General features: G+C 52.5%; 2 protein-coding genes across 6 annotated transcripts in view; both read right to left on the minus strand.

Annotated features, from left to right (window-relative positions):
• MYO1H (myosin IH) overlaps positions 1–2,249 on the minus strand; it is a 141,376-nt gene extending 139,127 nt beyond the window's left edge. For all 4 annotated transcript variants that reach the window (XR_014297503.1, XM_082667328.1, XM_082667330.1 and 1 more), the window contains exon 1: positions 1,961–2,249. The gene's annotated coding sequence lies outside the window, so the exon portion shown is untranslated. The remainder of the gene's footprint in view (positions 1–1,960) is intronic.
• Positions 2,250–2,320: 71 nt separating this feature from the next.
• ACACB (acetyl-CoA carboxylase beta) overlaps positions 2,321–12,883 on the minus strand; it is a 106,376-nt gene continuing 95,813 nt past the window's right edge. For both annotated transcript variants that reach the window (XM_082667567.1, XM_082667568.1), the window contains exons 46-53: positions 12,167–12,263; positions 10,675–10,810; positions 9,494–9,671; positions 7,785–7,897; positions 6,686–6,840; positions 5,808–5,978; positions 5,561–5,697; positions 2,321–5,330 (exon numbers count right to left, since the gene is read on the minus strand). In XM_082667567.1, coding sequence (XP_082523693.1) covers positions 5,204–5,330; positions 5,561–5,697; positions 5,808–5,978; positions 6,686–6,840; positions 7,785–7,897; positions 9,494–9,671; positions 10,675–10,810; positions 12,167–12,263 — 1,114 coding nt within the window. In that variant the 3' untranslated portion in view covers positions 2,321–5,203. The remainder of the gene's footprint in view (positions 5,331–5,560; positions 5,698–5,807; positions 5,979–6,685; positions 6,841–7,784; positions 7,898–9,493; positions 9,672–10,674; positions 10,811–12,166; positions 12,264–12,883) is intronic.

Consider the following 12,883-nt stretch of genomic DNA (forward strand, 5'->3'; position numbering starts at 1 on the left):
CTGGGAGGACTTTGTCGTTATCGGTAAAATTAGCCCGGCCGCCGGTCACCATCCCATGGTGCCAGGCTCTGGATGGGCATTCGCTTACTGTTCAGAAGGCGAGGCTCAGAGAGGTTGGGTAGGACTCGGGGTCCAGTGAGGAGGCAGGACTGAGTCCGTGTGTGCCAGGTCCAGAGCCTGAGCTCAGCAGCATTCCCCAGAGCTGGCTCTCGGTGCCCGCCTGGGGTCAGAGAAGGCAGCAAGGTGGGAGGAGGGGGCACCCTTTTCAGCACCAGGCCCTGCGCCAGTCACTGCTGTAAACTAGCTCATTCCATCCTCGCTACAACCCTAAGAGGCGTGTCTTACTAGTTATTACACCCATTTTGCAGACGGAGAAACTGAGGCTCAGAGGACTAATGGAGGTGACTTGCCACCCAAGGTAACAGCAAAAGGGCATATTAATTAGGAGTTGGTTGAACTCTTAAGCCCACCCAGGAAGGGGCTTGCAGCCTCACTGGGGAGACCAGATTCACACACATGCAACAATTAGCAAGTAGGGGAGGTAGGGGATGATGGGGCTGTGGGTGGTATCGGGAAGTGCTGAAGGGGGCCCCACCTCAGTGGAGAACAGGCAGGCCGCAGGGAGGGGGTGCCTGAAGCAGCCCTGGGATGCCTTTCTCTCCCCAGCACCCCTCTTCCTCAGCTTGGCTCCAGGGTGGCCCTGTTGACTGAAGCCTGACCAATAAGAGCATCACAACCCCCGGGCATCTCCGGTGACTGACTGGGGGGCAAGTGACTCAGGCCATACTGGTCACAGCCAATAAGCATCACCTGGGGGCTCTGTAGAAGCTCTGAGACACAGGGGTGCCCTCCTCCTGGGGTGCTAAGCTGGGACGATGGCGGCTGAGTGGCTGGATCACCACGTGGAGAGGGCTGGGGAGCCCTTTCTTGAGTCGCATCCATTCCTTACCACAGGCAAATGGGGCCAGGTATGTACAGAGTCAGGGCAAAAATGCCAAGGCCACAGGGTCACGGGCTCTGGGCAAGAGCCCCAGTCACAGCCAGAACCCCACCTGTGCAGGGACCACACTGACGCCAGAAGAAAGCATAGAGGAGAGACGGAGGAATGAGGCTTAATTGAGGGTTTCTCTGCAGTTGGCCAACTAATGGGAGAAACATACTCATTGCCACCCTTTGAGGGCCCGCCGTGTGCATCGTGGAGTTAAACGCTGCTCCCGCAGCATCTCCCTGAAACAGCACAACCAGACACCCAGCCAGTGGGATGGTCCCATTTCCCAGATGAGAAAACTGAGTCTCAGATCATGATTGTGCAGCTTTTCTTCCCCCTCCACGAGAAATCACCCACAGTCTAACAACAAAAAGACAAATAACACTGGCTTACGAGCAGAGGGGGCTTACTCCATGCTACAATGTGCACTATGACACAGTGTATCTTATTTTTCCCTCCTACTCCCCATGGTGTAAAGCCGCCACCCCCTGTGGTGGGCAGAGTAATGGCCCCCAAAGGCAGCCACATACTAATCGCCAGCACCTGTGACTGTATGCTACGTGGCAAGGGGAATTAGGGTAGCAGATGGAATCAATGTTGCTCATCAGCTGCCCTTAAGCTGGGAGAGCAGCCTGGATTATCCAGGTGGGCCCAATGTAATCACAGGCTCAAAGTAGAAGAGGGAAGTCAATGTCAAGCTCTGAAGATGGAACGAGGCCTCTAGAAGCTTCAAAAGCCAAGAAAACAGATTCTCCCTTAGAGCTTCTAGAAGGACTGCAGCCTTGCCAGCACCCTGATTTTAGCCCAGCGAGACCTATTTCGGACTCCTGACCTCCAGAACTGTAAGAGAATAAACTTGTGTTGTTTTTAAGCCACCGAGTTTGTGCTAATTGTTACAGCAGCCGTAGAAAACAAACACACCCCCATTTTACAGAAGAGGAAACGGAGGCTCAGAGAGGCCGAGTAGCTTACCTGTGATTAGCAAGGGGTAGAGATGGGATTCCGATGACACTCTGCTTCCCCACGGTCAGTCGTCTGTCTCAGAGGGCTCAGTGGACACTGTCTACTTGCTGGTTTAAAAAGGAGCCAACGCAGTGGTTCAGAGTCCGCCTGCCGATGCAGGGGACACGGGTTCGTGCCCCGGTCCGGGAAGATCCCACATGCCGCGGAGCTGCTGGGCCCGTGAGCCATGGCCGCTGAGCCTGCGTGTCCGGAGCCTGTGCTCCGCGGCGGGAGAGGCCACAACAGTGAGAGGCCCGCGTACCGCAAAATACATAAATAAATAAATAAATAAAATAAAAAGGAGCCATAACTCTGAGGTTACGCTGCTGGGATTTAACCCTGGGTCTGTAGATCTCCTGGCCCCTTCCACGGCACCGGACTGCCTGGTGTAGTGTTTGCTCCTGAAAGGCAGCTGGTGGAGGTTAGAGGAAGGATAAAAGGTCAGAAGTAGGAGATGAGGTGGTGCCTCTGGAGGATGCTGGTTGTACCGATGCCGTTCCTCTGGGTACAGATGCTGAACCTTCCATCTCCAGAGTCACAGTCCCCCGAGTGCAGGGGTAGCAGGGCAAAGACTAAATAGGCAGCTGAAACACGGGAAACTTCATTGGCGGAAGGAAGGGAGGCAGGGCAACCGGGGGAGGAGCAACTGAGTGGGCAGCGGAAGCGGAGGCAGAGGAATTGCGAATTTACAGGCTCGCTGGTGGGGTCTGTACATCCCGCCCAAGATGTCTGAGGGATGCAAGGAAAAAGGTTCAATGTCTTTTGAGTTAAAATGGCTTCTAGGCTCCACCCAACAGGATGGCTACCATAAAAAAACAACAAACAGAAAACAACATGGGTTAATGAGGATGCGAACACATCAGAACCCTCGTGCAGTGACGGTGGGAATGTAAAATGGTGTAACCCCACGGAAACCGGCGACTGTTCCTCAAACACTTAAATACAGATTTGCCACGTGACCCAGCAATTCCCCTCTGGGAATATACCCAAAAGAAAAGAAGTGAGAGTAGAGACTCGAACAGGTATTTGCCATTCATGTTCATAGCAGCACTATTCACAGCAGCCCAAGTGTCCATCGACGGATGATGGATAAACAAAATGTGATCTATATAATGATGGAATTGTTCAACCTCAAAAAGGAAGGCAATCCTGACACCTGCTACAGCATAAATGAACCTTGAGTACATTATACGAAATGAAATAAGCCAGTCACAAAAAGACAAATACTGTATGATTCTACTTCTATGAGGCACCTAGAATAGCTAAGTTCAGAGAGACAGAAAGTAGACAGAATTGTAGCATCCACCTCAAAAGCTCATGGGATTGCACGGGACGAGGCCAGGGCACTGGAGGTAGCCAGTTGCCGTCACCCTGAGCATTCAGTTTAGACCCGGGCTGCCCACCCAGGCCTCTGTGCACACTCAGGGGTCTGATCCTTTCTCCCTTCCCTGGAGGCGCCTGTGCTAAGTCTCTCGAGGGAAGAAAAGTCGACCCCATCAGGGAAAGTCTGTTCAGCTGCCGGCAGACAGCAGCTTGCGTCCATGTTTGAAATTGAGCTGCAAGCATGAAGTGGTCCCCTGCTCCCCCGGTGGCCTTCGGGAGGGGAAGTCAAATCAGAGCTTTGTCCTCCTGAGGTGGGGGCTTGCACAAGATCTCAGTGGTTGTCGGAGAATGGGCAGTGATTCCCCAGTGAGGCGGCCTGCTTTCTCTGGTCCAAATAAGCCAAGGTCAAAGTACTTCCTTCAAAAAATTATTCATTCCACACATTTCCCGGCAGGTTCCTCCGCCCACTGTTCCTGGGTAGCAGCTAGTCATCGACTTATCATCCCTCCCAAACCAGCAGGGCCTCCCCCCAACAGAAAGCATTCAGTTCCCAAAGCAGCATGGACTCTTCCCTGCCCCCTCCAGTCTCAGGATGCGACAACAGCTAATTTATCTTTCTCCCACCCCTCACTGCACCCACACCACCTTCATCGGCCAGAGCTGTCATTGGCCGACGGCCTCAAACATCCTCCAGCATCCCAGCTTGTAGGGGCTTCCCCGGGCAACCTCGCTGGCCTCCAAGTTGGACAGGTGTAATGTTTGGTGTCCTCAAACTGCCCATCACAGCAGTGGAGGGTGGCCAACTCCCTCCCATCACTGGCACCCAGGGACAGATGGACGGGGCCAGAAGGGTCGCAGGTCCTGATGCTGTGCGGCCTTCAGGTACTGGCGGATGCAGCGCGAAGCCCTCCCTGAGTGAATCAGTGTGGTCCTCGTGCTCCAGTCCTCGGGAACCAACAGCTCTGTCCATCAGGGCCAGATCCCACCGACGGACATTGAGGCAAGAGGCGAAACAGTGAAGGTGACCCGAAGGGCCCTCCAAGGCAGGTGATAGCAAGCACAGTGGTGACACCTGTGAGCAAGATGGGCTGCGAGTTTGGAGAAGACTTTCCTTCTCTTCTTTGTCCTCCCAACCTGGGCTGGAGGATGCCTGCCTCTTCATGCACCCTCCAGGACATGGGAGGGTTCGTCCTCTCCTCCTCGGAGGGAAGGGGCAGGCAGAGGGCTGTGAATCACATAAAAGAAGTCTCCCAATGCCCTTGAACCTACGGCTATGCAATTCTCTGCTAATGAGAGAACTAAGCCTGGTAATGGGACGTTGCTAGTGATTCACTACTAGGGGCCACATGGGGAGCAAAATACCATTTTACGCTCTTAATAAAAAATCATTCATACCCTTTCCTGGGTGACGCAACAGGATCCGAATAAGCACCATTACAAAAATAGGTTTTCTCTTGTCTTGTCTCTATTTTTCTTGCTTTGTTATGCTGCTATAAGATGATTACATCATGAGCTGGTCTCAGAGTAAAAATAATAATAATAAGATTCTATGCTCTGATATAAAATGAGCCTAAAAAGAACACCTGGATCCCACAAAGCAGGCACCGGAAAGTGGCTGGAAACTGGGGTGTTTGGGTTCAATTCAATTCAGTGACGCAGCAAAATGTCTTAAGAGACAAAACACAGACTTGCCAACAATGGAGAGGAGGTGATTTCTGCTTGGAAGGGGCCACTTCTGAGACTTTTATTGAAACAGGAGCGACTTGGGGGTCAGCAGCCTTGCAGCAGTTTTAAAAAGCAAATTCCCAAGGTGCAGGCGAGGGCCTGCAGTCAGCAGATCAGTGCGGTTTCTCTTGCCCGTGGACCTGCAAGTGGCCGGCAGGACCGGGGTCAGGTGGAGGCCGGGCTGTCCATGGTGGACAGGAGGTGAATGATCTGGGCCCGCTCGGCCGGGCTGACGTGCTGACATATGTACACCACGGAGTCCACGGCCACCTCGGGGTTTTCTTGAACCAGGCTGCATGGGAGGGGAAAGAAGGGTGAGGTCATTCCTGCTCCTGAGTTCAATGGTCCCTACGGCAGCCCCAGATCCCTGTGCAGGGCCCCTTCCCATTCCTGGGGCGGGGGGCAGCCAACCACCCAGAGCTCCCAACACTCTTCCTGCTGTGGTCACTGTCACACGAGTCCTGGCTTTTGCGCTCGCTGACAAGTCCAAGAGGTGGGTGGGCAGGCGGGGCGGGCACTCACCCTCGGATGGTCTTGAGGACAGAGTCTCGCTTCAAGTACTCTATGTTCTCGCGGATGGTGGAGCGCAGCCCCTCTCCCGCCTGCCAGTGCTGCTCCAGCCACTGCACTGCCGTCTGGTTGTTGTCCCACAGGTAGGCCTGGGGAGCGAACAGAGGCTGCGTCAGGGAGGGACACCCTGCCGGGCGGGGCTCCCCCTCGGGCCCCCCTTGGCCCCCGCCTGCCAGCCCACCCATCTCTGCCCCAGGACCTTGACGGCCCCCTCCATCTCCATGAACCAGCGGCGCAGCATGGACTGGACGTGCACGTGGCTGAGGTCGCTGCAGGCCTGCAGGACCTCCTGCTTGACCTGGTCCTCCAGCAGCAGGCGACGCAGACGCCAGTACAGGAAGGTGCGGGCGGTCTTCCAATCCAGGATGTCCTGTGGACAAGCCCCGGGCCTGAGCCCCCAGAAACGGTGGGGCAGGGGACTCGGGAGGTTGCCGGGGCCCGGCCCTGTGCTGGGGAAGGCTCTGGGACCATTCCCATTTTACAGGCCGGGAAACTGAGGCTTGGAGAGGCGGCAGAGGCAGGACACTGCCAGGTCTCTAGGCTGCCTCTCCTGGAGAACAAACCTGGCGCCCACGTCCACCTCCAGACACAGAACACGGGCTCACCAGAGGGACGGAGGGCTTAGGCGAGGTAGGAAGGAGCACGGGACGCAGGGGGAGCAGGACTGGGGATGTCCTCGTGGGGACAGGGCAATAGGGCGGGGTTGTGATGGTCAGTGGTGGGTGAATGCAGGGTGGGAACAATGGTTCCCAAATCTGGACCTGCAGTTCTAAACACACACAGAGGTTAGACTGGTGGTTCCCAAACTTGGCTACTTATTGGAATCTCTTGGGGATCTGAAAAAAAAAAAATACTGATGTCTGGCTTCTCCCCACTCCCACCACCCATATTCTGATTTAATTGGTCTGGAAAGCCACCTAGGCACTAGGATTTTTTGTTTTAAAGCTCCCCAGGTGATTCTAACGTGTGGCATTTGACTCATCCCAAAGCCCTGAGCCCAAATATCCTCTGTGTGTTGGAAACCAGGTGACCTTAGGATGAGCCATACGCGCCGACCCTAGAGCTGCAGGCTCTTACAGAGATGGTACCCTTCTCCAACATCCTGCTGGGCTTGTCGTGGAGGTCGGCGAACTGCACCGCCACCTGGTGGTAGATGGGCAGCAGCAGGTCCTCCCGGGCCTTCAGCTGGCCCTCCAGCTCCTTGCGGTGCTTGTCGGAGAGCTCAGACATTCCTGCAGGCAAGGGCAAGAACCAGGGTGGGCAAGACAGGCCTCAGCTTTAACTCTGATAATGCCCAGAAGTCAAGTCGCTCGTGCAGCCTCAAAAATGCACCCAGAGTTGCAAGACAGCATTCAACACGCAACTTCAAATTTATCCCCTTTTATCAAGCCCGCTGTGCTTACAGGACACTATCAGTTACCATTTGTAATATATATGGTAAAATCTAAGGGGGAATATTATAAACAAGTCTATGCCAATTCGATAATTTAGATGAAACAGACCAATTCCTTGAAATATACAAACTATGAAAGCTCACCTAAGAGGAAACAGATTAAACTGAACATTCCTATATATAATAAAGGAGTTGAATTTGTAGTTAGAAACCTGCTATCAAAGATTTAAAGACATAGTGCCAATTCAAACTCAGAAAATAGGAGGAAACACTTCTCAACTCGCCCTGTGATATCAGCATTACCCTGATACCAAATCAAAGAAATTATACACCCGTCATCACCATCATCATAAATCCTGTGAATTTATGATGACACAGATCAGTTATCAGTCATAAAGACACTGACACCTAACATGGACTTTTAAAGAGAATTACACCTAAAGTTACAAGTGAAACAAAGCTGTCACTCAAACAAAAATATGTCTGATGGAAAAATTCTAAAGGGTAATTTTGCTACCAAAATTCTAATGTTTCTTATTGGCTCGAAATACTTCAATTATTATATCTTGTGTGTGCCGAGAAATACATTCACTAAGGCATAGTGTATATTTTTTAATGTTAAAGGAGTTGATACACTGTATGTGAACATTTAAAATATCTCATAATTTTTGCTGCTGTGTTTTGGTATGTCTTCACTATTTTTAACATACCAGAAACCTCCAGCAATGAGAGGGCTGAGCCTCTGTTGACCTCTGAGAAGTGATTCATTTCAGACCCACTCACCTAGCTGTTCCACAAGCTTCTGGTAAATTGGGTCGATTCTTCTCATGGTCTTTACCAGATCTTTCTTCCGGTACTTAATCTCCACTGTTCCCTCTGGCTCCAGAACACTCGCTCTGAAAAAAACAGCAGCAGGGGGGGTGGTGTGTGAGATGTCCCCCAGCAAGCGACAGCCAGAGGACACGGCAGGGGGAGGCAAGACAGCCAGGAAATCTGGTGTCAGTCCTCTGCTCTTTCATTGACTCACTGTGTGACCCTGGGCAAGTCACTTCCCCTCTCTGGTCATCTGCTTCTACATCCATAGAATGAAGAACTAAACCAGCTTTTAAAATAAAGTGTTCTGGGACTTCCCTGGCCGTCCAGCGGTTCACACTCCGTGCTTCCACTGCAGGGGGTGCGGGTTTGATTCCTGGTCGGGGAACTAAGATCTCACATGCCTCATGGTGAGGCCAAAAAGTAAAAAATGGAATGGACTATTCTGAACTCTGGAAGGCCCTTTCAGCTCCAAGAGCCTATGACTTTCTCCAGAACAACATAAGCCTCGAGCTCTTCAGCCACAGTCCTTTGTGGCCTTCCTAATCTCTGCTCTCCTAGGGCCAGGGTACTGTTTCTGATCTCTTTAAAGCACACAAAGGCACACGGAGGGATCCAAGGTATGAGTGACCCTCTCATTCCCAACTCTCTCACTCACCCCTCAGGCTCCCCCTGCCCCCTTTTCTTTTGATAGCTTGGAAACCCTGAGCAATACTATATGTAGCTCTGAGCTTCCTGGTGGCCAGAGTGAAAAGTTAATGATGGCCCCATTCAAGGCTGTTCTCGTCCTGAGTCTTCCGGGAGGGTGATCTCAGCAGCCTTCCATGAAGGTCTAGGGCCACTGAAGGCAGGGCAGGTTTGGCTCATTTGCACCATATCACAATGCCTAACCCACCGCCTGAGACATAGGAGGTACCTAATAAATATTCATTGGATTAAGGAATGAATAAGGGAATAGACACAGGAAGAAGGTGCCTATCTATATTTTGGGCAGAACTACTCTTGAAGCTTTTAGAGTCTACACAGGATTTGGCATAGTCTTCATTTTGAAGGCACTCAAACACTGAGTTGCAAGTATTATTGTAATTATCCTTTCTGTAAGAGTTCCTGGGATGAATTCCTGATTCAAAAAAAAAAAAAAGTGCCAAGAAGGTTTCTCTCCCCTGAAGAACTGGTATCCTCTCATGCAAGTATTCATTCAGTCATTTGTTTGGCCAGTATTTCCCAAGCACCCACTAGGAGTCAGGCACTGTACTGCGCCCTGGGTTATATAAAACTGAAAAAAGAGCTCTACAGAAGAGCTTTGGGAGAGACTCAGAGTCTAGTAAGAACTAGATGACTGGTCATATTTCCCTTTTCATCCTGGCTGCCAGGAAGCTCAGATGCTTTGGGTCTTTCTTAATTTGATTGCAAACTTCCTTGGGAAGCAGGTGAGTATAAGTGATGAAAGAAGAGACAATTCCTCCACCACTTCTGGGCTCCAGCCACTAATTCTACTGAGACCATCCAGTCGCACACTGGATGCTAGTTTCAGATTGGTAAAACTGGAGGCTCTCTGTCCCTTCAGAAACTCAGAACACCCCTGTGATCCTCAAACCAGTGGCTCAAAGGTGATGGGGCCTAAGGACTGGGAGTGAGAACAAGAAAAGGCTAAGGTGGGTTGGGGGTGGCGCATCCACCTGCTCTCTCTGTCCGCGTATATTTCTATGCACAGTGGGTTGATGGAGGTGTCCATGACCGCCCAGGAGCCTCCCCGGAGCTCCGCGCAGGGCGGGATGTAGATCAGGACAGGCTGTTTGTACTTCCGGAGGCCATCCACGATGTAGGCTCCAAACTTCAGCACCTGGTCGTACATGTCTGAAAGGCAAGGCAGCCGCCCGGTGAGGTGACTGCAGGCCCCGGTCTTCGCTGTCCTGGGGGTTCTGGGAGAGCGTGGTCAGCTGGGAGGCTGTACAGCGCTACGGAAAGACTCTCACTGGGCCGAGAGGCAGGAACCGGCCCAGGCACAGATTGCTCCCTAAGTGCTCACGGGACCTTGGACGGGTCCCCCTCCCTTCCTGGGCCTCAGTGTCCGCACCTGGAAAAGGAGGGACAGAACGATTTCTAAGATTCCTTCCAGCTCTGACTCCGAGATGCACCTGGCCTGTCCCACTATTCCCAGAACAGAACCCTCCCCAACAATAACACAGGCCCTTCCCTCCTGTCCACAGGCAGATGGTCCTTATTCTCTACCAAGAGGCGTCCATCCAGTACCAGGCACCCTACATGGTAACAACAGCACCATAACAAAATCCACCATAACCACACTGAGAGTAAACACCACGTGCCAGTGATGGGCTCAGCGAGTCCTCACCTTGGCCCTTGAGTTGGTCCTATTCTTACTCCCCTCATAGAGGAAGGAAACTGCGGCTCGGAGCAGTCACCCACCCAGCAAGGATTCAGACCAGGTCTGCCGCCCCCGTCCGGCTCTTTCCTCAACATCCCACTGATGGTCACTGTATCTTGAAATGCGTTTGGTGGCTTCAGAAGCACTTGCCTGACTGTCAGGTCACTGATGCTCACGGCAGCCCCCTGAGGAGGGCAGGCGCCTTCTCCCCATCTTACCAAGCGGGGAGGTGACAGCCCAGGTCACTGGGCAGCTTCCCGGGGCCGCCCCTGCCTCCCCTGCCGCTCCTGGTGTGACCGTGACCTCTAGCAAGTCACACCAGGCACCCTCAGTTCCTCAACTGTAAAACGGGCAGCGTTACCTGAATGGCTCAGGGTTGGGGGAGCTGAGCTAAAGTGATGGTGGGACCCCGAGGGGGCTGTCCTGAGTGCTGACCCCGAGGCTTCAGGGCACCCACAAGGAAGGCCACTTTACCTTTCATGCCACCGGAGAAGCCCCTCCAATTGGCAAAGATCATGAGGGGCAACTTCTCCCGGTTGAAATCCTGGATGGCCTGCGCTGTCTTGTAGGCCGAGTCTGGGAACCACACCTGGCCGGCCTGCTGGATTATCTGCAACACAGAGTGGCCTGGGTCCGATTCCTCTGTGCAAGGGCAGCCCCGGAACACAGGACGGCCGCACACTTCACCCCGGAGGACAGGCAGTCTGATCTGCGTTGGCACCAAGCCCACAGCTCGTCTGTGACCCTCAGACACGTGACCCTCACGCTGCAGCCCAGGGAGGTTCCCGTTGCCCACTGACAGGCACCAAGCTAGAAGAGGCCACTGAGTGGGGTCCGAGGACCTGCCCTCTGACTTCTGAACTCCTCCCAGTATGCGGTGTGGCCCACCCTAGAAATAGCAACAGCGATGGGGGCTGGAGGTGGGAGGGATTCCTAGGGACCCGTCATCCTCTGAGGAAGACAGTGCAGAGCATTATGCACCCCATAGAGTGTGCTGAAGCCCCCCCAGGGCCAAGGACTCCCCTGAGTCTCTGAGCGGGAAAGACAGACGTGTGACCACCTAGGACCCACTCTTGTCAGCTGAGCCAGCCAACACAGCAGCCCCGGCAAAACTACCACGAGATGTCACCTCACACCCGTCAGAATGGCTATCATCAAAAAGTCTACAATAACAAATGTTGGTGAGGATGTGGACGAAAGGGAACCGTCGTACGATGCTGGTGGGAATGTTAATTGGTGCAGCTACTCTGGAAAACAGTAAGGACGTTTCTCAAAAAGCTCAAAATAGAACTAGCATACAATCCGGCACTTCTACTCCTGGGTATATATCCAAAGAAAACAAAAACACTAATTTGAAAAGATAGACGCACCCCAGTGTTCATAGCAGCACTATTTACAATAGCCAAGACATGGAAGGAACCCAAGTGCCCACCAACAGATGAATGGATAAAGAAGATGTGGTATATTTATACAATGGAATACTATTCAACCATTAAAAAGAATGAAATTCTGACATTTGCAGCAATGTGGATGGACCTAGAGAATATTATACTTAGTGAAATAAGTCAGAGAGAGAAAGACAAACACAGGATGATATCACTTATATGTAGAATCTAAAAAATAATACAGATGAACATATATGCAGAACAGAAACAGGCTCACAGGTAGAAAACAAACCAGTGGTTACCGAAGGTGAAAGGGAAGGTGGGAGGGGCATATTAGGGGTATGGGATTAAGAGATACAAACTTCAATGTATAAAATAGATAAGCAACAAGGATCTATTGTACAGCACAGGGAACTATAGCCATTATCTTGTAATAACTTTTAATGGAGCATAATCTATAAAAATGCTGAATCACTGTGCTGTACACCTGAAATGAATATGATAATGTAAGTACACTACACTTCAATTAAAAAAAACCAAAACAACATGAAAATAGCAGCCCCAGCTCCCTGGCCCCTAACCTTGGCCTCGGAATCCAGGTTGGCAGGGTCCGCGGGCACAGCCAACTCCACTGTCCGTGTCTCTGCAGCGATCACTCCGACGGGGATCCCCCCCAGCCTGCAAGGTGGAGCACAAGGGAACTGGGGCGCTGGGCAGCAACCCAGGCAGATTCGGGGACCGGTGGGTCCAGCCAGCCCGAGCTGGTTTCCTACACGTGATATTCTACGGGCATAGGGGCTGGGTCCTGGGTGGCCGGGATGAGGGCATACAGAAGAGAGTGCTGTTTTCAGTCTGGCAGGTTATTCTACCGGAAGGCAAAGCAGCAGCCCCAAAGCAGTGAAAAGCCTCACAAACTAGCAGGCTGGCAAGGTCCTCTGGGTGACCTTGTTGGGGCAACAGCGGCCATGTTTGGGGGGAAGGTCAGGCCAGTGCAGGGACGGGGGCAGCACTGTCCGCTAGAACTTTCCTCGATGATGGCCACGTTCTCCATCTGCCTGACCAGTGTGGCAGCCGCGAGCTGCACGTGACCACTGAGCATTTGGAATGCGGCAGGGACAGCGGAGGAACTGAATATGTGTCATGCTCTCTCACTGTAACTCATCTGAATTTGAACTGTCATGTGTGGCCAGCAGCTACCACGGTGGCCAGCGTGGGTCCAGACACCACGTCACATCTGGAAAAGGGCTGAGGGATGCTGAGCCTGAAGGGGTCCGTGGCATCGGTATCTATCACCGCTT

Source organism: Grampus griseus (assembly GCF_964374135.1).
Source record: "Grampus griseus genome assembly, chromosome: 12".
Classification (NCBI taxonomy): Eukaryota; Metazoa; Chordata; class Mammalia; order Artiodactyla; family Delphinidae; genus Grampus; species Grampus griseus.